The following is a 25,156-nucleotide window of genomic DNA, read 5'->3' as shown; positions in this document are numbered from 1 at the left end:
CAGTAACACCTGCCTGGAGGGGCTGCTGTGGGGGGTCGGAGGACACACGCCCAACACAGGGCGGTGGGTGGCGGTCAGCAAGGCGCTGGTCCAGGCCGCCGGGTGCACAGAGCCCTTTCACCGACGTCCTCTCACCCCTCCCAGCGGCCCCCAGCGTTCTCCGGGGGCGGGCGGGCAGAGGAGTGTTCAGCACGGTTCAGGTACTTGGCCCAAGTCATGCAGCTGGAAGGTGACAGAACCAAGACATATACTTGGGCTAAATTCTGAGCTGGTGCCATGATACCATGCTAGATGGATCAGGTGTCGAGAGGGTGTGTGTCACCAGGGTCCCCTCGTGGATTAAGATGCACCCTGTCTGGTTGTGCCTTCCACGGCAGTTCTCCAGAGTTGCCCCAGACAGACAGCAAACCTGCCTTGAGCCGACCATTGACGTCCACCCCGAGCAGCCTCTCAGCTCCTTAGTCCAAGTGAGTCTCAGCTGAGCGAATGTCAAGTCCTCTCCTTGCTCTCTCTTGGACATTTCTAGGTTCCAGAAACACTCTTTTTTTTTTTTTTTTTTAAGATTCTATTTATTTATATTTAGACAGAGGGGAAGGGAGGGAGAAAGAGAGGGGGAGAAACATCAATGCGTGGTTGCCTCTTGCACGCCCACTACTGGGGACCTGGCCCACAACACAGGCATGTGCCCTGATTGGGATTCGAACCAGCGACACTTTGGTTTGCAGGCCAGCACTCGATTCACTGAACCACACCAGCCAGGGCCAGAAACACTCTTTTTCCCCCTGTTCCAGACTTGGTCAGGTAGAATCACTGTCCACACTCAGCACACCTTAGCCTTGTCAGGCCCACCCTTCCCTGGAAATACCTATAAAACGCCCCCTTGGGCCCAGAATAGAGCCGTACCCAGCATTCAAAAGGAAAATTTCCCAAGGTCAAAGTTTCCCATGGTATGAACAGGCCCCTTCTCATTTTCACCCAGAAGTGAGATATTCTCTCTGGCTGCAGGAGTATTCTATCTTCATCTATCTGTCCATCTTCTGGGCTATCTTAGCTAGAATCAGGCGTGGCTTCGAATGAGAGGTCCCATTTAACAAAATTAAAAAGGTCTGTCACTCTCAAAAATCCTGACCAGGAAGTCCAAAGCTGGTATGAAGGTTTTATGCAGTTATCAGAGACCTCGGCTCCTTCAAACTCACTGCTCCCCCATCTTGTCCTCATGGTCCAACATGGCAGCCAGAATTCCAGCCATCACAGCTGCATTCCAGGTAGCAAGCTAGAGGAAGAATAAATAAAGAAAAAGGGTCAAATGACATACCAGTTTACTTTGAAGAAAGATTCCTAGAAATTGGCATATGACACTTTTACTTGATCACATTTCGCTGCAGAAAAGACTGGGATAGGATTAAATCCAGGTAGCCAAGTTCCCAGCTAAAAATTAGGGGCTTGTGACAGAAGAAAGGGGATGATGGACATTGGGGGTAACTATCTCTGACAGCCGATCTATTCAATAAATATTTATTGGGTATTCCTTGTCCTTACCCGTGTTACAGTATTTCTGATATGACTAATACCGCAGCACCTCATGAGCCCTGAAAAGTGCCTGGCGTACGGCAGGTGTGTGTTGAGCGGCGGCCATCACTTTTACTGACTGCGTCAGAGCGCTGCTATAAGCACAAGCTTCTGTGAGAATGGAGCGGAGGACTGCATGCCCCCCCCCTCCCCCAAAGGGCGCAGAGCAGAGAAAAACATCCTGGAGGAACTCCTGCCTTTTCATTGATCCTGGAGAGCTAGGGTGGCCAACTGTAGCCATGTTAGGCCTTCGCGATACCTCCTCCATCCCATCCTACCCAACCTTCTCGGGAATGACTCTGATACCTCTTCCTCACCGGGGTGCTAGTGATAGTAACAGCCAAGCACAGGCGTCTCTGGGGTGAAAAGTGCAACCATGTGTCGGAGAATTATGGCATCGGTTAAGGGGTGGGGTGGGGGTGGGGGATGGCTTGTTCTGAAGGCCTTGGAATCTTCCTGAAGCCCAGGAATACTCACGCTCTCGGCAGTCACACAATTTCTTCTGAAATTAGAAAATAACAGTAAACAGTATCTAAAATGCTCTCGTGTGACAGAATGGAGGTGGTCAGTGGCCTTCCAAGGTGTTCCAGAGAAAGAGGGACCCAGACCTGCCCTCCAGAGACATCCCTCTACCCACCTGGTGGATGAGAAGGCAGCTGAGAGCTTGACTGTGTGGCCCTCCTTGGACTCATGGAGGTGGAGGAGCCTGGGGGTGGGTATCTGGACGTGGGTGTCCCCTCCCATCCCCCATCCTTCAGGGACTGTGGGAGAGCAAGTTGTTCCTGGCCGACCCCAAGCTACCAGTCAGTCCTTCCTGAGCACCCTGGGTGCCGGGCGTGTGTCCATGGGGCACAAGGACCACAGTTCCCGCACAGGGTAGGTGGGACCATGAGCCTCATACCTCTTTACTGAGGGTTCTCTGAAACTCCCTCCAACATTGGACTGGGGAGCTGGATAGCACTTCCTCCAGGAAGCCCTCCCTGATTTCTCCTGCCTCAGGGCTCCCACAGCCCTCCACTGGGGCTCTGAATTTCCACTGCTGCTTACTTGTCTGTCCCCCACCCTCGACTGATCCCTTTTAGTGCCCAACCCAGCTTCCTCTTGATATATGCCTTGTGCCTCACACATAACATAAGCTCTGTAGCTATGCATCAAATAACGACAGGAAGTGAGAGAGTGAATGAGGAATGAGTACTGAGTTCCTTGGCTGCCAGGGTATAGATTCCCCAGTGAGGAGGGAAAGGCCCTCAAGGGTTAACCAAGAGCCCGCCTGTGGTCTGAGGTAAGCAGGGAGCGTATTTGTTCAGGTAAATAAGGAAGGATTACTTATAATGGGAAATCAGGCCCAGCCAACTCTTCATCCCTGCCTGACTTCCTCTCAGCACATTCCTGTACTCCACCTGCGTCCACACTGCCCCGAAGACCCAGACCCAGGGCCCAGAGCCCACCGTGGCCCCACTGTAAGCCCCTCTGGCTGGGTCTTGCCACGGTGACAGCAAGTGGCCCTGGGCTGGGGGCTGGGGGATCCCCACAGGGCAAGCAGCCCTGAGACCTCAGAGACCACCCAAGTGTCGCCTCTGCCCCCAGCCTTGCTGGTCTTTGGTCCCACTGGCTCCCCAGATGCCTGGCTGAGACCCAGCAGTGGCCCAAGCTGTCCCTGCCACCTCCTGGCCCCCAAGGTTGCCACTGCAGCAGGCAACGGCTTGGGCACCAGGCAGCTAACAGGTAAGCACAGGGGGAGGTACTGAGTACCCTGCCAGCTGTGGGGAGGCAGGTGACTGGGAGGACTTGGAGGTACACTGTGCAAGCTCAGACGGCTCTTCCAGGCACCAGTGACCTTGCAATCTTGGTCCTGCACCCTCAGAAGCCCCTGCGTCTCCACATGCTGCCCAGTGCCCCTCCCCGGGCCGACCCCAGAGCCTGGGTGAGTCCCTTGGCCTGGCGAGGCCCCGGGCATACTGCGTCTGTGGTGTTCCCACCTGGGCTCGCCATTGAGCCCACCTGCCCACCTGAAGGTGATGGCTCTGTAGAGGCAGAGACACTGCCCTGAGCTCTGGCCTTTCTGTTGCTGCTGGCCGGGGCTGCTTGGCTACGAGCAGGGTCTCTCCGGGCCGGGCCACAAGTGGGCAGGGGCTTGCTGGGGTCTGGAGGGAGGCTCAGGGACAGGGTCCAGGCTGCAGCTGTGGGGACAGGTCCAGAGCCCAGGGGCCCACCAGGGCAGTGGCAGGCCCAGGAGCCAGGTGGCTGGGGAGCAAACAGCTGGCTGCATGGGTTCCTGGGGGGAAGAGGGCCTGTGGGCCCCAGTCCGGGCACATCAGGAAGGAAGCCAGAGTCCGTGAAGGTGCTCATTTCTCAGGTTTGCCAGATGCCTTCCGGGGAGAGGGAAGTAGATGGCGGGGATGACAGGGTGGAAAGCTGAGGGGTCTGGACGGCTGGGGGCTCCCCCGAGGCCTGATGAGGCGTGTGCATGCGCGTGTGTATATGTATACCTGTGTGTCTGCACACATGTGTGTGTCCATCTGTGCATGTTAGGGGGTGGGCAGGCCCCCCACTCCAGCCCTGGCCTGCCTCACCTCACACTGCCAGCTGGGTCCACCCAGCAGTCCACACCCAGGCCCCAAGCATCAAGGGCCTGTCCCCTCTATGGAGGTCATGGCCTTGCTTTTCCTCCTTGTCCGGGGCTGGGACTCGGCCTCATTTCCTGCCCCCACCTCCCCAGTAAACAGCTTCACAGCACCCCCAATAAAGCAGCATCTCCCCAGCACCAGCTGCTCAGCTGAGTAACAAAGCAAACAGGCACCGAGCTGCCCAGCTCTGAGGTGGCAGGCAGGGACGGGCAGGAGATGCCCCACCAGACAGGTGGACCCAGGCGGTGGCCAAGCCCAGCAGGGACGGTTCTCCCTGTCCCCTGCCTACCTGGGGGTGGGACCAGAGCCAGGGACTCCCAATGTGGAGTCTCACCACACTAAATACACAGAAATTTTGGGAGAGGGTACATCCTCAGGGCTCCCTGGGAGGTTGGGGTGTGGAAGAGGTGGTCTCTCACTGGATAGGGGACCACCCTCCCCTTTGAGAGCTTGAAAGTAATTGGACAAGTGAGTGATTCCTCTGCTCCAGACAGATGGGGGGACCCAGAGCTGACACGCTGATTGTGTTCCCCGTTATAACATACTTCAGCAGTTATGATGCCGCTGGTTTTCACGAGGACCCTCTGAAGTAGATAGAGCTGCTCTGTCAACCAAGCCTGAGGGAATAGGTGGCACGCAGTAGGTGCTCAATCAATGCTCAGAAATTGTGACCCAGGCAGCAAGTAGAAGAACCTAAGAGAACGCACTTTTTACCACTGAGGTCATTGCAGGTGTAAAATCAATAGCTCTGAAACAATTAGAGTACAGTTTCATGCTAAACGACTTCAGTGTGACCTGGGAGGCCAGTTCAGGCTGGCCTGGGGACACAGACCCTCTGGGTGGAGGGCAAGAAGGAGTAAGGCCCATGGTGTGTGACTTTGAGCAAGCCGCTTTTCCTCCCTGAACCTGCCTTTTCGTGGGAAAGTTAGGCAGGTGGCTTTGTCTGTTAAAGGAGGCTTCGTGGAGGCAGCAACCTGGAGCTGGGTTTTGAAGGCTGTGTAGGAGTTGGCGGAGGCTGGCTGGATCTGCCAGCTTTGCGAGACTTGTGTGCCTTCCCAGGCTTGTCTCCCAGGCCGAGTTCAGGGGAGGTTGGAGGCTCTGGCTCCTCCCAGAGGTCGGGGATGGGTGGCTGAAGCCAATAGCTACCCTGGATTGGGCCAGAGAGCAAGATGACCTCAGGGCAGGGCTCAGGCTTCCCTCATTGCCATCCTCAACTGCCCCTCGGACTCCACCCTTACGCCCCGTCCCTCCACCCTCCACCCTCCACCTTCTACCCACGTTACCACCTGGCTCTTCCTTTGTTCTCCTCATTCCGCACCCCGTCCCTTTCCTTTCCCTCTTCTTCAGCCCCATCCCCTCACCTGCTCCCAGGTGCCATCTTCAAGTATGCTCAGCCCATCAAATTCACAAGGCATTTTCACCCACCCTCTCCCTCAGTCCTCACAACCCTTTCAGCCACGGTCTTGATGCGCATTTAACAGACGGGACAACTGAGTCTCAAAGGAAGCTGAGCCGCTTGCCTGAGTCCCAGCACTAAGGAGTTGGGGCTCAAACTTGGTTTGGGGCCTCCTCCCACCCCATCCCATTCCGTGCCCCACCCTGCGCCCCCAGCCAAGCAAGTGGTCTGTCAGGTGGAACAACTCTTCCCAAAGCAAACTTTGCACAAGCTGAGTTGCCCTGGGCTCTTCCTGACATTTAATGCCTGGCTCCTTCCCCTGCCTGGTTTGCATGTTCCCAGCCCAGGACGTGCCCCTGCCAGCTCTCCTCTCCCCTCTCAGTGGTGGAGTGGGGCCTCCAGACCAGGGGACAGCAAGTGCCCTTTTCCCTCCAACCACTCCTCCCATTTGGAGCCTACTGTGACCCGGCTGCTGGCCAGAAGGACCAGTGACCGCCCAGGACTATCGAAAGGGCACCCCCAGAGTGGAGGAGCCCTTCCTTCTCCCTCCAGCCCCCAGACGGAGGATAGAGGTCTCAGGGTTGCTGCCCAGGGTCCCAATAAACCACTGATAATCCACCCCCCCACCCCATGTAAACCTTTTCTGGAAGCGATTTCTGTTCTTAGTCTCTCAAGACAGTTCTTTGGGACTTTTTATCGCTTTCTGAATGTTGGAGCACCTTTACTTCATCCTAAAACCCCCTTTCCATGCCCCAAGCTGCACTCCCCTGCCCTCAGACTGGGGCTCAGGGCGCATTCCCCCAGCCCCACCAGCCCGCTTGGCAGCACTCACCCGCGGTTTGTGGGGCGCCCTCCCTGGCCAGCGCCCCGCTGGGCCTGGGGGAGGCTGCGGAGATGGTGAGGACAGAGGCGAGGGGAGCCTCCTGCGAGGTTGACACGTCTGCGCACAGCACCGCTCTGCCTTGTCCTGCCAAACCCCAGAGGCACACTGTCTTTGCGAGTCCCTATTCCACCGCCCGGGGCCCAGAGGTCGATTAAGGGCGCGCAGACAGAAGCAGGTGAAATCCCTGTTATCACACAGTAAGGCCTGGCTCCCGGTGGGGCAGGGGCGTGGGGAAACAGATGCCCGTGACACTTCAAAGCCCTGTCGGGCAACAGGTGTGGGGGGGTATAGCTGAAGTGCTGGAGGAGGAGGGGAGAGAAGGGGCTGCCCCGTCAGCCACTGCCCCACAATCAAAGGTGGGACACGCAGATGGCCATGCGCCGTGGTCCAGGAGAGGCAGAGGGACTCGACCGAGTGCTGAAACCTGAAATGCGTTCACACACAGTGCGTGCTCCGCCAGAGCTGCGTGAAGAAGCGGTTTGCAGCTTCTGGAAACTGGAAGTCTGGCAGGATTTGTACTTGACATGACAGGACACTGGGGCTCTGACCGGACCTGCACCTCGCTCCGTCCCTGGCCCGGGCTTGTCTGGGCTGGGAGCCGGGCCTGACCACGTGTGAGGGAGGCGCAGCTGGCTGGGTGGCCCTCCTTGCTCAGAAGGGTGGCCGAGTCTTCCACAGGCTCTGGATAACAACTCCGGAGGGCGGGTGCAGGGAGGAGACGAAGCCCCCAAACAGAGGGCGGAGCTCAGTCGGGAGTTCCAATCCCTAGCCAGTCCCCACGGCCAGGTGACCCGTAGCAGTCGCGGCACCCTTGTCTGTCCCGTGGGAATAACACTGGGGAGAGCTGTCAGAGCCCAATGAAGGTTTATTTAGCTGGCCTTCACCTTGACCCAGAGGGGCTGGAAGTGATGTCAGTGAGGCAGCAGGAGTGAACGGGATACAGAGCTGGTCCAACTCTGCCTGCTGCCCATGGGAACCGTGGGAAGAGTGGTCGAGAAAAGATCCTTGATATTTCCCTGACCCTTTTGTTTCCTGTGCCCTGTCCTCCTGCTATGTAGCCCTGCCCCCCAACTCCCTACCCACCCTCTGGTTCTTCCATGACCTCACCCCATCCCCAGAGTCTCCCCCACACCCCAGCTTTGGACCCCCTGGCTGGCTCCTGAAGTTGAACCTTCCAGAGAACAGGGCTCCTGAGTAAGTTGAGCCAGTGGCCTGGCTGATTCTGGAATCCAAGGAGGTCGGGGGAGCCACTGGGTCAGGAAGCAACCTACCTCCTTTAGTCTCAAGCTGAGCCCAAGGCAGGCAAGCCCTCCCAGGATGCCCCTCCCTTCTCTTGTCCACGGGGACCCCAGTGGCAGCAGGCGTTTTGGGACAGTCACAGCTGGTGCTTGAGAGAGGCCAGGGCTACCTGGGTGGGGCAGTGGGGGGTGGGCATCAGGGACCCCTTCCTGGGTGAGAGGGTGGTAAGTCCACTGGAGAGAGACCAGCACTCTGGGTCTGGAAGGGTGGTCAGTGAGGAGGAGGCTGGGCAATTTTCTTGAGTCCAGCTAGTCTGAAGAGCAGTTTCAAGGGGCAAGGGAGCTGGGGTTCCTTGGAAGGGCCAGTGTGGTCCAAGGAGAACCGAAGAGCAGCGAATGTCTGCAGGAGGGGAGTCCGGGCCCAGCCGGGAGGTTCAGTTGGTCCATCAGCACCGGCCCCAGACTTCTGTGACCTGGCCAGGCTCGGCTTCTCTCCAAGGTGCTGACTAGTAGGCTGGGGGGTGGCCCATGTGGCCCCTGCTCACTCTGCAGGGCTCCCAGCCAGGCCCTAGTCACACCCCGGCAGCCCCTGGGCTCTGACCCATTAGAGGGGGCGCTTTGACTGGAGAGGGGGAGGGGCCGACAGCCAGGGCAGAGGACCCCAGTGGGAAAGCCTGAGAGGTCTGCCCCAGTTGACGTGAGGTGGATGCAGGGCTGAGTGGTGGCTCCGTGACCCCCTGCCCCACCCACAGTCCCTCAGGGCTTTTCTCCCTGGGGTCTGCAGCCAGGGTCCTGGCTCTGGGCAGACTGAGGTTGGGTCTCAGGGTTGAGGTGGGGACTTGGGCACATTAACCCCACTACAACCCCCCGGGGAAAGATCTGGGGCCTGGGCCGAGCAGGGGGTGGGGACAGGCTCCAAGCCATGAAAGCCCAGCGCTCTGAGGCTGCAGTTTCGGAGCCACCGGGGATCTTTTTCGGATGCCAGGTGGGGGTGGGAGTGAGAACCCTGGAGGCAGGGGAGTGGCAGGGGCACATTCCTGTCCCTGAGGGTGAGAGAGGGCCAGGCAGTGGCAGGGAACAGCTGCTATAAATCTGTGACTTGGGTCCCTCTGCCTTCCCTCCTTGATCTGTCTTCCTGGGGGGTAGGAGGTGCTGAGAGAAGGGGCCAGAAGTGGTTAATCACCCTGGCCACTGCCCCAGGGTCTGGCCTTTTCTCTGAGCCTTGATTTCTACCAGCTGTTACCAAAGTTCCTTTGTCTGGAGTCAGAGCCAAAGCTTCTGGGGCAGGAGGAGCCAGGACACCCTGAGCCTTAATGCAGACATGTGGCTTAATCCAGAAAAGATCAGCTCAAGGTTGGGGAGCTGGAGGCATTGCTCAGGAGACCGGCAGTCCCTCGGGCCCAGCCTGCAGAGGCTGTCGGCGGGGGGTTGGGTCTGTCGATCGAGAGACCTGGGCCTAGCAAACACCGGGCTTGTCCCAGGACCCTGGGCCTACAGAGCAGTGGCCTGAGAGTCAGCAGGCCCCTAGGCTGGGCCTCGCCCTGCTGCATGCCTATGGTCAAGGCCCACCCACTCCGTACATCACATTTCTCAGTGCACACGCGTCCTCCTGGGCGAACCATCACTTGTGAATGTGATTAGGGCTGAACTGTGTGGCGCAGATGGGAGAGCTGGGAAATCAGACAAGGGAGCTTCTGGGGAGGGCTTCCTAGGGGAGGAGGGCTTTGGGCTGAACTGTGATGGGAAGGAAGTGGCGTCTTGGGCAGGAGTACAACAACACAAATGAATCCCTCCCCACTCTGGGCTTTGCTGTTCCCTCCTATAACACAACTACATGATATATGGGTCCTTCTAGCTCTGATTATGATACTGGGCTGGGTCGGCGGTGGGCTCAGAGGTTCGGGCCAGCCGTTGGGATCAGGCAGGACAGGCAATGGGGAGCCATGGGAGGTTTTTGAGTACAGGGGTGCCTGATGAAAGGGTGACCAAGAGACATGAGCTTGACACTGGAATGAGAACTCAGGAGGTGGGACTGGACTTCGGAGGATCAAGTTGCCCAGTGAGGACGTGGGCAGGAGCCTGGGAAGATGGAACTGGCCAGAGAGGAGGCCTCAGAGGGAAAGTGGCACAATTAGCAGAGCCCACACACAGCCAGCTGGGGGCCTCAGGTAAGCTGCACGGCCCCTCAAAGCCTCACTGTCCACGTCCCTAAAACAGGGCTCTCGCGCCCGCGTTGCCCGGGCGTGAGCACTGTGGGCATCGGAGGTGCTCACTGCCGTCCTCTCTCCCCCCCGAGTCTGGCCCCAGAGCCTGGAGGACAGGCCAGAACTGTGGGCTGGACACACCAGCTCCTGGCCCCCTGACCACTAAAGCAACGTGCCCCCAGACCTGGGGGCTGGGGTCAGACATTCCCCACCACCCCTCACCTGCGAATGACCAGGTCTTTCTTCTGGCTGCACAGTTAATCACGAAGAGACACACCTAGGCTTTGTGCGTCTCTTGCTTTCAAAGTTTCTTAATAGTGAGCGTGTTTCTCCAGGAAGGGGCTGGAGCCGGGACAAAGCCGTGATTGAAAGCAGGTTCCTGGGCATTTAGGAGCAAGGCGATGGGGAGCTGGAGCGTAGGGTGTGCAGGAGGAGGCGGGAGCTCTCTGCTGGAAGGAACCCTGGGCCAGGAGCCGAAAGCCCTGGATCCAAGGCCTTCGCTGCACCTTCCCGTCCCCATCCATGAGACGGGGTGGAGAAAAAGACCGGGGAAGGATGAGAGCTGCGCAGCTCACTTGACCGATGTGTCAGGAATGTGTCACCACATCCCCGCCTAGCAAACACTGCCACCTGCCCTACCCATTCACCCTCACTGACCCCTCCTGCCACGGGCCCCGAAACATAGCAGCAGCTCCCTTCCATCCCACCTGCGGCTGAGGCCGAGCAAACAGGAGGGCCACGAGGGAGGCGAGTGCTCCTGCTTCTTGGGAAAGCTTCCGTCTCCCTGGCACATGGCCCAGGGTGTTGGCAGTAACTGTCCTAACGTGGCAGACGTGAGAGCCCTGGCGGCAGGCAAGGGGTGATGTGGGAGGCGTGGGGTCACCGAGGGGCAGGGTGTGGGCTTAGGCGGGGTGGGGACCCAGGGGCAGAGCGGGCTGTTGGTGCTGCCTGGGTAAATAACGTGGGCCCACGGCACACATGTGTGTTTGCACAGAAGGGCTTGAAATGATTCCAGGCCTGCCCTCTGTCCCCGCCCTCCCAGCCCCCCTTGTCCCTGCCCACCCCATCCCACCCCACCCTGACCTTTCCTTCCTTGTCACCTAAAGGAGCCCTTGAAAGAGAGAGTCGAGGTTGAAGGGCACACCCTCCTCTGTTGCTGGCGCTCTCTCCGCCGTGGTGAACTGCAGGGCTGCCTGGTGCAGTGGGGAAGGTGGGCAGTGTGCAGGTCAGGCAGGAGGGAGCTCTGTCCCCGGGGCGCCGTTCACCAGGCTCCTCTCCCCAGAGAAAAAGGGCATCGTTTCCCGAGTTGAACAAAGCTGTGGAATGGGCGAGCTGCTGCCCGGGAGAGGTCGGAGGTATTTTCCAAGTTGGGCTCTTTTCCTGTCACACAGGTGGGGCAGGGCAGTCTCACGGGGAACCTGGCGCTGGCCCCCACAGCCCCTCACTGTCCCAGGGGGCACGATGAATTCCACCCACCACTAGGGAATCTACAGTCCTGTGATTACAGCCTCCCCCTCTCACTGACCAGACGCCTTTAGCGCAGCGAGTCTGAGTCTCCCGCGTGAACACGAGTCAGGACCACCCCTGGGGCCTGCGGACCGGACCGACCGGCACTGCTGGGCCTCCCCACCAACACCCCCCCACCCCACACCCCACTTGATTCCGGGCTCCGAGGCGGGCCTGAGAATTTGCATTCCTAACCAGTTTCCAGCGGTGCTGATGCTGCCGGTCCAGCACCACATTCTGAGAACCTCCACTTTCCGTATAAATACCCCTGAGAAAGGACACATTAGCTTGCCCTGACCAGGTTTCCACGCTCCTCGCCTCCCTTCCGAATGGCTCCCTGTATTGTTGGGAACATGTATTTGTTGGTCATCTTCCACCTCTGCTCTGATTTATCCTCGAGTCTCGGGCCTGCACAGCATGGAAATATCCCAGAAACCCTGCTGCGTGGAGTATGCCCCTCTCTCCAGTGCCCTGGTCACCCAAACAACATACTGCAGTAGGGGCGGGCTCAGAGAAAAGGACCCAGGCACAGCACAGCCTGGGTGACCAATGGGGAGGGAAGCCTCTAGCTGCCACGCTGGGGGGCCCTGGGGCCTCAGAGAGGAGTGGGTGTTGGGGTCACTGAGGTCCTCAGTTGTGCTGGCTCCTGGGCCTTCTCACTAACCCCTGCTGCCCTGGGAAAGGGGGCTGTAGGTCAGCTTGTGAGCACCACCTCCAGGGCCTGGGAGCGGAGAGGGCCCCGTGGGAGCGCCTTTCAGGTGAGGTCGAGGTAGGATGGGTGCCGGCCCCGAGTGGGAGCAGAGCCAAGCACACCTGTGCTTTGTTGCTTATTGACCGCTTCACTAGCCTTTCTCTGGGAGCTCATTCACGCACTCTTCCCTTCACCTGGCTGGTCAAGGTGATGGCGACTCCCCCTTCCCCACTTCCTTCAGGGACAGAATAAATGAAAGTTTTGCTACAGGAGGAAAGATTTAGGATAGCTCTCAGAAGGAACTTCCTCCGCAGAACAGTGGACTGGGGTCTGGATATGGGCTGGCTAAGGAACAGAGGACTAGACATGAATGGCTCCTTTTCTGGGCCTCAGTTTGCTCATCTGTCAAATGGGAAAAATCATACCTTCCACTGTGAGGACGGACGGCGGTCAAGGACCTTAGGAGGTTGTTTTAAGCACCCTACCCATGCAAAGATTCGCTGCTGCCAGCCAGCCTGGCTTCCCTGGGAGTGAGAAGATGCCCCTTTATCGTCCTACCCCACCTCCCACCCCCACGTCTTTCCCAGCCCTGTCCCAGCTGCCCAGGGACCCGGACCCCCAGCTCTCTCCCAGGCCCAGCCACTGCCCACTGGGCCCCTCACCCCTGTAACCAGCTTAGCAGCCCCCACGGGGGTGGGGAAGCAGCCAGACCTGACTCCTTCCTCTCCTGTCTCCGTAGACACAGCCGCCGGCCCGAGCAGCGGCGGCATGGGCAGCACCAGCCCCAGCCTGAGCAGCCTGCCCCCCAGCCGCCTCCTGCTGTCCCCCAACACTGTGTTTCGGACAGGCCCCGAGAAGGGGGCAGCCGGCGTGCTCAGGCCTGAGAGACAGGACTGGAGCCCCAGCCCGCCTGCCACACCCGAACAGGGTTTGTCTGCCTTCTACCTCTCCTACTTGGACATGCTGTACCCCGAGGACAGCAACTGGGCCGCCAAGGGCCCCGGGGTCAGCACCGAGGACAAGCCGCCCGAGGAGCCCGAGCAGTGCCCAGTCATCGACAGCCAAGCCGCGGGGGGCAGCCTGGACTTGGTTCCGGGCGGGCTGGCCCTGGAGGAGCACTCGCTGGAGCAGGTGCAGTCCATGGTGGTGGGCGAGGTGCTCAAGGACATTGAGACAGCCTGCAAGCTGCTCAACATCACTGCAGGTGAGTCCCTCCGCACCTGCACCTCCGCAAGGTGGGGCGGGGGGGGGGGGGTGCTGAGGTCGCTGGGGGCGGGGGAGGGACACGGCCTGCTGTGCTCTGGCCAGCCCTGCCCAGCCTCAGGCAGCCCCAGGAACTTCTCCAGCCCCTGGTGCTTCTCCACACACGGCACACAGCTGAGAGCCGAGGCTGGGATGTTCTGACCCTCTGTGCGCCCCACCTGCACCAGCGAGTCCCTGCTGGATGAAGTGAATTCGAACTTGACACCCCGGGGCCACCACCGCCTCTGGCTCCGCTCCCCTCCCCCCTCAGCTGCACCTGCCTCCTTGCTGTATATTTTATTTACTTATCTGGTCCATTTTCTGTGTCTGCCGCTGGAATATGTACGCCCAGAGGACACCATTTTCACTTGTTTTGTTCACTGTTACATCCCTGGTCCCTAGGATGGCACCGTGCACTCAGTAAGCAGTAACTTACGGTGCCAGGCCCTGTGCTGCACTGGGGAGCCGAGTGGCGAGCACAGCAGAAAAGCTTCTTCGTTTATGGAGGCGACAGTGGAGTGAGGGAAGCAGATCACACTCCACTGTGAAGGGGCAGCAGGAGGCCGGGCATGAGAGAGAGTGCCAGGGCCTGTGGCTATGGAGCTGATGCTCTGGGCCGAGGGGCTGCGGGGTCTCCAGCCCTGTCCCTCCACCGCCTCTGCCGCTCTGGGCGGGCCTGACCCACCTCCTCCTCCGCGGGCTGAGCCCTGGCATGTGAGCCTTTCACTCTGAGGCTTCCACACACATCTTTGGGCGTCCCTCAGGCCCAGCCCCTCCTCCTAGCAGACACCTTGGCCTCGCCCCCGACCCCCGCTGGAGCCGCCTTAAGGTAGCTCCTGCCAATGCCTCGGCTCTCCAGTTGCCCAATGCCCAGGCCAGCCCCCCTTACCCCCAGGGAGGTCTCCCACGGTACCTTCACTCCCACACCGGGTTGGGGAGGGAGGGGCCTGTCCTCTGGACAATGGGGACAGAAACAAATCGATTTGACCCTAGAGAGGAAAATGGGTTTATTAACTGGGGGCAGCCCAGTCTTCAGGTCACACTGCTGGGGAACCAGTTTAGACCAGTGTTCCCTTGGAACCCCATTGTGACTATGCCCGCCCCCGGTCCTTGTCTCCACCCATGAGCTCTGCCAGGCTCCCCCCAGAGCAGCTCCCCAGGGAGACATCTAGGATGTAGCCAGTGACTCCCCTCCCCCTTCTGAGGCCTGTGGTCGCCCCTGACCACCCTGAGACCTGCCATTCATTTATTTATTCATTCAACGCACGTGCAGTGAGCAGCTACTTTTCACCCAGCCCCTAGTTAGGTTCTGGACAGAGATGGAACTCTCGTTGCCTCAGTTTCCTCATCAGTAAAATATGGTAGGGGGACTGCGGGGTTTGGGTTATAGGGTTAATTCTTGGTTGGATTTTTCTGCATTTCCTTGAGGGGCTTTGGGAAGGCAAGAGGCAGCTGGAAGAGAAGTTCATGAGTTTCTGGTTTACTGTGACTGTCCCCCTCCAGGGTGGTGGCTCGCCAAAGGGTCCTTTGGAGGCGCTAGAAGTGTCAACCCAGGGTGTGGATGAGGTGGGAGGGACAGAGGACCCAGGCTACCCTGCCTTGAGCCAAGTTTGTTTATAGGGCCCTGGCTCCTCCCTCTCACCCCAGGCTCTTCTCGGGTAACCCCTCCACAGGGCCCCTCAAGAGGGCCCAGCCTGGCCTGTCCTCACCCAGGAGTTCACAGCCCTGGGCCACCAGTTCCCAGTTCCCACAGGCATGCTGTCGGAGCACAGCGGGCCGCATTCCGGGCAATGGCCTCAAGCAGCCCGGGCGCTGAGGGAGCGTCTCTTGCCCAGACCCCACAGACTGGAGTCCTGGCAACGTGCAGAAGTGGCTCCTGTGGACGGAGCACCAGTACCGGCTGCCCCCCGTGGGCAAGGCCTTCCAGGAGCTGGGGGGCAAGGAGCTGTGTGCCATGTCGGAGGAGCAGTTCCGCCAGCGCTCACCCCTGGGCGGGGACGTGCTGTACGCCCACCTGGACATCTGGAAATCAGGTGGGACGCGGCGTGGGCAGGAGTAGCCCCTTCCCAGCTCCAAGCCAGGGACACGGAGCGGGGCTCAGGCCAAGGTGTCTGCTGGGAGGTTACTCTCTGCTGTCCCCTGCTCTGGACCCAGCCCCTAGTGCAGCGGCCTCTCTGGAGCCTGGGTGACCACCCACCCTGGCCAAGCCCATGGGACTAAGGACAGAGCACGTGGGGAGTTAGAAGGTAGAAATTAGACTGTGAGGACATGGGAGGTCACAGCTGATGAGACCGTGGATGCTACGAAGTTCTTCTTTGTCCCTTTAAAATGTCATTTGTTCGTTTTCAGCTGTTTCTCATTGGGGAAGTACTGGGGTAATACATGTGTACATTTTTTTTAACTTAGTGAAAATGGTATATTGTAAAAAGTAATTCTTCCTCTCACTCCAGACCCCCAGCTTTCCAGTCGCTCTCCCTGGGGGCAGCCACTGCTACCTGTTTCTTGGGAAGGTTTATGCGTATACAAGCAACTGCATTTGTGTGCTTTTTCACCCCTTTTTAAAAAGCATGGCCGGTATCAGAGTATACGGTGTTCTGCACTTAGCGGTGACCCTGGATCTTGTTCCCCACCGGGATGCACCCCGCTGCCTCATTCCTTTGAAAGGCTGCATGCCAACCCCATCTCCATCCCACCGGTGCCCTGCACCAAGCAGTGTGCTTTGGAGGAAGTGCTTGCTCAGTGGGTGGGTCAAGGCCACTGACCATAGGGGCCCGGGTGAACAAGGGGCAGGACCTACTTATCTGACCCAGAGACCAGTGCCCCGCCCCTCAGGCTCCTTGCCAGTGACTGCCAAGGGCAGTGGTCAGCACCAGGCTGAGTGCTGGGTGGCGATGTGGCTGGAAACTGGTTGCCATCACCCCCATGCCGCGGCCATCCCTGCCACTGCTTGGTCTGGGACAGGGGAGACAGGGAGGGGCTGGGCAGAGAGCAGGAGGGGTGGAAGTGCTGGGCGAACTCGGCGGCTGGAGAGCAGTGGGTGTTCATTACACGGGACATTGAACGAGGCACTGTGTGGACTTCATCACCCAGGACCCTTGCAAGTTCTGTGAGCAAGTGTCCTGGCCCCATTCGTAGTGAGCGAGGCTCCACTTCAGCTCTTCCGTCTGAGCAACAAGGGGCCGCCTCAGGGCCTATTAAGGCCCCTCCCAGCTCCGAAATCCCAAATTTCTTTCAAGGAAGCAGCTACAGACTGGCAGAGGGAGGGAGCCACTGGGAAATCTGGGCCATAGGGAGGCCTCTATGGCCCCACAGTCCCACCAAAATGTCCTCCCTCCCCTTGGGGTCTCTCCTTGGGTCCCCAACCTCCTTTATTTGTCCTGCAGCGGCCTGGATGAAAGAGAGGACTTCCCCTGGGACAATTCATTTCTGCGGTGAGCAGGGCAGGGCACTGAGGGGGCCAGGCCCTGAGCTCTGAGCTCTGAGCTCTGAGGTCTGAGGTCTGAGGTAGAGGGGTGGCTGCCAGGGAAGCAGGGGTGGCTGCAATTCCCCACTCACCGCCACCCTCCCTGGCTGCCCAGCCTCCACCAGCGAGGAGAGCTGGACGGACAGCGAAGTGGATTCATCCTGCTCTGGGCAGCCCATCCACCTGTGGCAGTTCCTCAAGGAGCTGCTGCTCAAGCCCCACAGCTATGGCCGCTTCATCCGGTGGCTCAACAAGGAGAAGGGTGAGCTGGGCGCCTGGTGGGAGCGTGGTGGGGCTTGGGTACCTCAGTACTTGGGCACCAAGTAACGAGGGGGCGCTAAGGGCAGTGGGGGCTGCCTGAGTCCCTACAGGCACTAGGCCCAGGGAGGGGTTGGGACTGGGCAGAGGAGTGGAGCTGGCCCTCACCTTTGCCCTGGATGACAGACATGCCGCTGTCACTGGCCCCACTCAGGAGGTGTGCAGTTTGTGCCCATGTCTGTCTGTGTGTCTGTCTGCCTGCCGGCCAGGCTCTGTCTATGTCCCCGGGGCCACACAGTGCCTGGGGCATAGTAGGCGCTTGAAATTCTGCTGAGAACGGGACTGTCTTTGCCCTGAGAACATCGTAGCTTCACCCCGGCTGGTGTGGCTCAGTGGGCCGAGTGCCGGCCTGTGAGCAGAAAGGTCGCCAGTTCGATTCTCGGTCAGGGCACTTGCCTGGGTTGCAGGCCAGGTCCCCAGTAGGGGGTGTTTCTCTTGCACATCGTGATGTTTCTCTCCCTCTCTGTCTCCCTCCCACCCCCTCTCTCTAAAAAATAAATAAAGGCTTTAAAAAAGAAAACAAACCTAGCTTCACAGGGAGACCGACAGGGCCCGGGGAGAAGCACAGTGCCAGCCACAGGTGTAGCATTAGGCTCACAAGCACCACACGGAAAACATTTTAAACAGGTGAGATCAATTTTACCTGTTTTATAGGTGAGATCAATTTTGCTTGTTTTACAGGTGAAATTATTTATTTCACTCTCTATCATAATGTATTATAATTTCAACATACAACAAATATAAAACTCATGAGTGAGATATGTTACTAAGTATTTGAGATCTGGTGTGCGTTTCAGTCACGACAAACCTTATTGTGGACATTTGCCACACTTCAAGTGCTTGAGAGCTCCCTGTGGCTAGTGGCTGCCTCACCGGACAGCACAGGGCTCCATGGGTGTGTGTGTGTGAGAGAGAGACTTATTCACCCGACAAACCTCACCGAGCACCTCCTTTTGCGCCACACTTGCTCAGAGGACATTGACAAAGAATTATAGTGGCCTGGGGGTTCAGGGAGGATTCGGCCGTACCCAGTCCTCAAGGGACCTGCAGTCTTGCACAGGAACTAGCAGTAAAGCGAGCTGGTATGCAGAGCACGTCAGGGCTGCGACAGCACTGTGGGGGCAGCTGTGCCCAGGTCAAGGAGGACTTCATGGAGGAGGTGATTCTGAGGCTGAGTGTGGAGGATCAGGGGACTAGAAGGGGTGGAAGAGAAGTTCCTACTCGAGGTGTGATGACTCTGTGTGTATGTTTAAGATGAGAGTAAGAAGCTGTTCCTCTGGTCCTCTGGTGCTCTCGGGAGGAGGCCCCAGGGTAGAGTTCTAGGGAAGGGAGGACAGGGAGAGTGAGGTGGCCTGGGAACGCTGCCTGAAGGGGCTGTGCTGACCTGGGCCTTGACAGGAGGGGTTAATACCGGGGGTATTAACAATGCAGCGGTTCTTCCCAAGGGGCACTTCCTTCAGACTGCACTCTAGGCACTTCCTGCACCCGCTCAACCCCCACTTATCCACAGGAAAAAGGGGCCTCAGACAGCTTCTACAGGTGGAAAACGGCAGGGCCAGGATGCAAACCCAGGTTGGCCCAGCTCCAAACCCACTCTTTCCTCCACCTCCCCTGAATTAAGTCTGCCGGCAAGGGCTGTGTGAGCCAAAGCGTCTGAGAATGGCGAAGAGGTCTTTCAGACTTGGGAACTGCAGGGTGGTGGGGTGGGGTGGGGTGGGGATGACCGTGCCAAGTGAGCTGTGGGCACAGTCCGAGCCCAGCTCTGCTTCTGTGTGAGGTGCGCAAACCCCACGGCAGGGGCCCGACTGGCAGGGGCCCGGCCCTCAGGGCCCCAAATAACGTACTGAGGTGCCCAGGCTGCCCTGCACCCAGGGGGTTCGAGCCTCTGTACTATTTTACCACTTACCAGCCCTGTGGCATGCTCCTTGCACACTGGCTGGCTCGGCTTTCAGAGACACTGACTTAGTCTCGATCTTTCTTCCTCTGGCTGTTCCCCACCTGCACGTCGGTTGTCTCTGGGCCCTCCTGCTCCCCCAGGCATCTTCAAAATTGAGGACTCCGCCCAGGTGGCCCGGCTCTGGGGCATCCGAAAGAACCGCCCCGCCATGAACTACGACAAGCTGAGCCGCTCCATCCGCCAGTATTACAAGAAGGGCATCATCCGGAAGCCGGACATCTCCCAGCGCCTCGTCTACCAGTTCGTGCACCCCATTTGAGGGCTGCGGGCCAGGCCCGGGGCTGAAACTCACCCTTCCCCCACCTCCCTCCTGCCTGCCCCTGTGTGGGCCAGACCCTGAGCTGGGAGAGAGGCAGTGTGCTGGCCTTCGGAGTCCAAGTTCAGGGAGGGGATGGCCCACTGCTCCCAGGAGTGTATGTGAGGTCTCTGGGGCCCGAGGGACCCTGGGTGGGGGTGCTTCCTCCTCAGGCCTGACTGTTCACGCCCCGCGCACTACAGGGTGAAGGGAAATGGGGCTGTCCTCAGTATTCGCAGCCCCCCAGGGAAGGCACTCCCTCCACTCCAGCCTCTGATCTCAGCATTTCTAGAGCAGACCTAACAGAATGGCAGTGACTTGTCCAGGGCCACTCGCAGTCCAGTGCTCTCCTCCACTCATTGTGCACCACACCTGGCACAGTGCTAGGAGATGTCTGCATCCCTGAGTTGGGGAGCCAGGGGCACCCCTGGGAATGGGTAATAAAGATATTAGAGAACGGACACGGCCCCAGCGTTTGTACAGTGAGTGAGCGGCACAGCCCAGAGCCACAGGGCTCAAAGGGGTTCTGGTCACAGGGGCCTGGGGTGGTCAAGGGGGGGCTTCCTGGGGCGGGGGGCATGGAGCTAAGCCTAAAAGGAAAGGAACAATTGATTGGTAGCAGCTGTGGGAGAGTGGCAGTGAGTCCTCAAGGCCAAAAAGGAGCTGGAATGGCCCTTATCTCCCCCAACTCTGGTGTGGGCTGAAAGGAGGGAGGGGCTGGGCATGACAAGAGTCTATACTTTTGAGTGCAGAGAAGGCAGGGTCCTTGGCTATCCTCTTGCTCTGCCTGGGGGAGGGGTCTGGCCTTCCTGCAAGCCCTCGCCTCCGTTTGGCCAACCATGGGGGCTTGGCGCTGGGCAGCAGGAGTGCGATCGAGGGTGGGTGCTTCAGTGCCCCTTGGGGGACAGTGGCTCTGCTTGTTCGAGGCGCCTTTCTCTGGAAGGGGAAGGTCACAGACCTCAGTAGTGCCCTCTTTGAAACTGTGAGCCCTGTGTGTGTGTGCGTGTGTGCTGGGGGAGATGGGACCCACTGCCCACTCTCCTGGGCAAACCAGCCCGCTCAGCTTCCTCATGCTTCCCTCACATCTGTTCACTGAGCTCAGGAGCCCTGAGGGCTGATTGTGTGCTTCCACTGCAAAATTAGGGGTTATCCCCCCATTTTTCAGATGATGAAACTGAGTCTCAGGGCAGTTGACTTGCTCACACACAGCCAATCAGCAGCAGAACCAAGAACTGAACCCACCAGGACGGGGCTCTCTCTGCTTCCTGACTGGTCAGCACCCTCAGCCCCCAAAACCCCTCTCTTCTGAGGACGGGCTTCCAGGCAAAGAGACGGGGGCCAGCCAGCGCGGCCCAGACCACTGAGGGTTAAATGCTGCTCAGTACTGCTGCCTTCGCCCTCCTCAATTTTATTGTCTTCAGAAGAAAGTTTATTCCTGGCAGTGAGCAAACAGCACCTTGGCACCTGTCAGCTGGGATTGGGCCCGGAGGAGGAGGAGGGGGCCCTGCCCCAAGCCTGTGCCTACCTGGGCCCCTGCTGTCTGCCCACCCCCTGGGAGGGAGCAGGTGGGGACCCTGGCCAGAACCCAGTTTGGCTCTGCTGAACTGGTTTTGTTTCCCCCCTGCCTGTCCTGCCCCCAATTTGGTCGCTGGAGCCACCTGCTTCCACATCCCCAGGTGGACCTGGGCCTGGAGAGGCCTCAGATCTCAGTGGGGCCTGGGAGGGAGGGGGGGAGGGGAATAAATGCCTAGAAGTGGGGAACTCCAGAAAGGGGAGCTGTGGGGAGTGGGGTGGGGCAGCTTCCTGCTCTGAGAATCTGCCACAAGGCACATGTCCCCTCTGGGGGACACACCCATCCAGTGGCTCCTTGTGTGCTGCCCGCAAACTCTGGGTCTCTCTTCCTCCCCACAATCTGATGAACCCCATCTGGCCTACGTATTCCTTGACCCTCCTTGTGGACCCGCATCCAGGGCTCCCCATCACGGCATGGAACAGCTTGTGCAAACGAGTCAAGGCAACACTCTGGGCTCCTTTGAAGGGTCCTCCATTTGGCTAAAACCAGGCTCCTGTCACTGGAGATGGATTTGAAGGAGGAAGGCTATGTGGCGGAGGAGAACAGATTCAACCTCCCCTTGACCTTTTCTCCCTGCCCTGCCTGGGACGACAGACAACCAGGAACCACTGGCCTTAGCGATCAATTCTAGAATGTGGCTTTAGAAACTGAAGCCTGTTCAGGGGTCAAATTCACCCTTGTACCGTGAGCGTGGGACACCAAATGCCTCGGCTTTCCTGGCCAGTGTTCACCACCGGGCACCCAGGACCTTGACGGCCACTCGGGAACCTCAGAGCACCCAGAGTGGCCCTCCATGCACAGACGGGACCCGGGCCCTGGAAGGGAAGGGCCAGCCCTCCATACCCCAGCCCTCTGGTGGCTGTTCAGGAGAGGCCCCAGGTGTCCCAGGCACTCCTTCCCCCCCAGACATCCCAACCACAGGTAGCTCTCGGGGGCCTCAGAAGACGCAGGACTCAAGATGACAACGCCCAGCCGGGTTGACAGTTCTGGGTTTTATCCACAGTCACACAGTCACAACCTATATATATATGTATTTGTATTTATATACCTTTAAATTACACAGTCATGTACAAAACAGGTGCATTGCTGAGACCACAGCACTTCTCGGAGGTTCACAAGTGTCGGACTAATAGAGTCAGGAAGCCGAGGGCAGCGGAGGGCGGCGGCAGGGCGGCCCCGGCTCTCCGCAGAGCCAGGCCACGGAACGGTGGTTCACTTGGGAGGGAACACATCACTCATCGAGCCCTGCAGAGCGGCCCGTGCAGCATCGAGGGTGCGGGCAGGGGGCTACAGGAGGCGGTGGGCTCGGTGAGGGGCGCGGCCCCCTTGCTTGCTGCTGAGGGCCCCAACACCAGCACTGACAGGTGGGCCTGGGCCCCGGGAGCTCAGGGGGTCTTCCAGGTGAGACCCTCCACTCCAGGGCCCGAGGAGCCCGGGGACCCACTGCTCAGAAGGAACTGGGTTTCAAGTTCCTGCCCCAGAGTGGGCAGCTAGGGTGCTGAGGGGACAGCCGGGCACCGCCCCTCGCCGGGTGCTGGGAAACTGCTGGCGCAGAGAGGGGGCCCAGGCTCCCAGGTACAGAGGGGCAGCTTCCTGACTTCCAGCAGTAGGTGGTAAAGGGCCCTCCACTCCAGCTCCTGCTTGGAGGAGAGGCAGAGGGGCTTTTGTTCTGGCACGGGGAGGGCTGAAGTTTTCCAAAATCTTGCTCCGGGCCCTGAGGAGCCTAGGACATAGCTCAGGCTGCAACGGAGGCCCACAGAGCAGTGATAAGAAGGATGTGCTGTGGAGGGGAGTCTGCCCGTCCCTAGAGGTGCCATTGTCCCCACCCTCCAACTTTCCTGGCCTTGAGCGAGGCCTGTCCCAGCTCTGGTCCCTGCCTGAGTATGCCAGGGTTTTCTGTGGCACATGAACAGGGCCGGGGCTTTGAGGCTGGGGCCTGTGACCTAACAGGAGACTGGGAAGAAAAAGCGAGGAGCAAGAGTCTGATGGGTGACAGAGGGTCTGGGGGAGACACCGTCTTCACCTAGAGGCCCGGGGCCAGGTGACAGGGGAGGGAGCAAGGTGTCTGCAGCTCTGAAGCGGCACCACCGTCAGGCTCATCTGGTGCCGCAGGAAGTCTCAGGGCCTCACCACAGAGGTGCCAGGAGATTCCAGCCAGACCCTCACTTCTCGGGACCCAGCCACCCGGCCCCCACTGCCATGGGAGAGGCTGGTCCTTGGAATAACCCAGCGCTACTTTCTTTCACCAGCCACAGGAAACTGCTGCTCTAGGCAGGTGGGTGGATCTCCTCCCACCCCAAAGTCCCTTAACCAAGACCCCAGCCTGCAGAGATGGGGGCGGGGGAGGTGCTGCCAGCAGGGGAATGTTGCCCCGGGGCCAGGGCTGTGGTGACGGAGGGGAGAAGGCAGACAGACAAGGCGACTGCCCTGCTCCTGAGGGCCAGGGCTCCTCCCTACGGCCATTCCCACGCCTCTCCTGTTGGCGGCAGGCTTTCCCTGATGCTCCCAGGCTGGAAGCTCCCAAGGGTGTCTCCCCAGGCAGGCCAGAGAATGCGAGAGATGAATGGGAGACCCCAAAGCTTGATCTCCTGAGGGCTGGCTGAAGCTAGTGCTTCTCTAGCTTTCAATGGATGTGGAGGAAAGGAGGGTGGGTGCGTGGGGAGGGAAGAAGGGATGAGAGGGTGAGCAAGATGCCCTCCTCCTCAGGGGACAGGAGGAGGGTGCTACTGTTGCTGGCTTTGCCCTGTGCTTTGGGGTCCCCCCCGGCCTGAGCACTTGGGCGGGGGGGGGGGTGACTCTATAAGTACTGAAGGGTATGTCTCTGAGAAAGAGCCCAGGCCCGAAGTGCAGACAGCTGGAGAGAAGGGCCCTAGCAGGGTCCTGGTCCCTCAGTTGAGCCTGGCGTTGGGAAGTCTGAGGGCCAGCTCCCACTTCACGCACCCCCCTACACCACAGTGACTCCGTCAGCGACTCCAGCTCAACCCTCTTCATGTCTGAGGGTGTCTAGGGACACCTGGAAACCTCTGCGGGAGAAGAGGGCAACTACCCATCTTCCAGAGGGGAGGGCAGGGAAGAAGGGCACTCCCCGGGGCACAGTGGAAGACTTAACACTGCGAGGCCCCTTGTCTGGGGGTGCAGGGGAGGCCTCCGAGAGTAAGTGGCGGTGGAAGGGGAGAAGGCCGGGCAGGAGAAGGAGGTCGGAAAATGTGACGGGGGAAGAGGGTGGGGCAGGTGCTGGCAGTCAGGGGTGGGGAGGAGAGGGGTGTGATGGGGGCATTGAGGCAGAATAAAAGGGTCCAGGAGACGTCTCTCGGGGCTCAGGAGACTTTTTGGTGGGATCTAAAGAGCGGGTGTTGTGATGTCTTCGTTGGGCTGAGTCCTAAGACCCTCGCCTACCCAGCGGCCATGGCCGCGCGCGCCGCCAGTCTGGCCTCCGGGGGCGCCGCAAGTGCTCCGTCTTTGTAATTCTTTTGTTCTGTTTTGACTTTTAAAAAAATAAAAGCTTGATCGGAAAATATGTCTGGAACTCTATGGCCAGGGAAGGTGACAAGAGTGGGAAGGGAGGGCAAGGAGTGAGGACAAGGGTGGAGGGGAGCAGGGCAGCTAGATGGCCTCCACGTAATTGGCGGGATAGAGGCCAAACTGCCCGCTGTCCAGCCGCCCGCGGCACCAACCCTGCTCGTCCTCCTCGCCCAGCTTGGTGAGCTCATCTCCTGGGAAGGGGACACAGAGGAGATCCTTGACAGGGGCTCGGAGAGGTCTGTCCCTCTACCCCCATGCTGCTAGGTAAGCCCTCCAATACTATTATGCTAGGCAGACCCCTAAACCCTCCCCCTTTATTGCCCCAATGCCTGACCTGGAGGATCAACCCCAGCCACATACCCAAGTGTTGCGCACCACCCCCACCCCGTCACCCACCTAATGGGGGTCTCATCCTGCCTCCAGCTTCATTTCCCACGTCAGGCTTCCCTGTTCCAGGACCAGGGACCTTAGGACCGCCCCCAATCTGTCTGGGTCCGGAACTCCCAACCCTATTCTCGAGTCCTAACTCCACCCCTGGTTCCTAGTTACCCACTCCCAGGCCCTGCACTCTCCCTCCAGTTCAAGTCTTGGCCACCCGCTCAGGTCACACTTCTGGTTTTGGCCACGCCCTGCACCAGGTCCCGCCCACAGCCGCACTCCCTGCCAACCCCG

The 25,156-nt window shown here is 59.3% G+C and overlaps 2 protein-coding genes across 6 annotated transcripts in view; one reads left to right on the top strand and one right to left on the bottom strand.

Annotated features, from left to right (window-relative positions):
* Positions 1-2,917: 2,917 nt before the first annotated feature.
* On the top strand, positions 2,918-19,850 carry SPDEF (SAM pointed domain containing ETS transcription factor). 4 transcript variants are annotated; one of them, XM_024557701.3, is made up of 7 exons: positions 2,918-3,029; positions 3,157-3,294; positions 12,854-13,318; positions 15,192-15,389; positions 16,740-16,787; positions 16,935-17,081; positions 19,175-19,850. In XM_024557701.3, exons 3-7 carry the CDS (start codon positions 12,883-12,885, stop codon positions 19,351-19,353), a joined length of 1,008 nt encoding a protein of 335 aa, XP_024413469.2. In that variant the 5' UTR covers positions 2,918-3,029; positions 3,157-3,294; positions 12,854-12,882; the 3' UTR covers positions 19,354-19,850. The 4 variants fall into 4 exon arrangements, with proteins under 4 accessions (XP_024413469.2, XP_024413468.2, XP_045049116.2 ...); XM_024557700.3 differs by adding an exon at positions 3,396-3,493 and having other exon boundaries at positions 2,918-3,294; XM_045193181.2 differs by adding an exon at positions 17,642-17,764 and having other exon boundaries at positions 2,918-3,294; positions 19,175-19,309.
* Positions 19,851-21,939: 2,089 nt separating this feature from the next.
* The window catches only part of PACSIN1 (protein kinase C and casein kinase substrate in neurons 1), a 51,861-nt gene continuing 48,644 nt past the window's right edge, over positions 21,940-25,156 (bottom strand). For both annotated transcript variants that reach the window (XM_024557915.3, XM_024557916.3), the window contains exon 10: positions 21,940-24,675. In XM_024557915.3, the coding sequence (XP_024413683.1) occupies positions 24,566-24,675 (110 nt within the window). In that variant the 3' untranslated portion in view covers positions 21,940-24,565. The remainder of the gene's footprint in view (positions 24,676-25,156) is intronic.

Source organism: Desmodus rotundus, chromosome 11, assembly GCF_022682495.2.
Source record: "Desmodus rotundus isolate HL8 chromosome 11, HLdesRot8A.1, whole genome shotgun sequence".
Classification (NCBI taxonomy): Eukaryota; Metazoa; Chordata; class Mammalia; order Chiroptera; family Phyllostomidae; genus Desmodus; species Desmodus rotundus.
The sequence above is the reverse complement of the archived record's forward strand: the minus strand, read 5'-3'. Positions and strand labels throughout refer to the sequence as shown.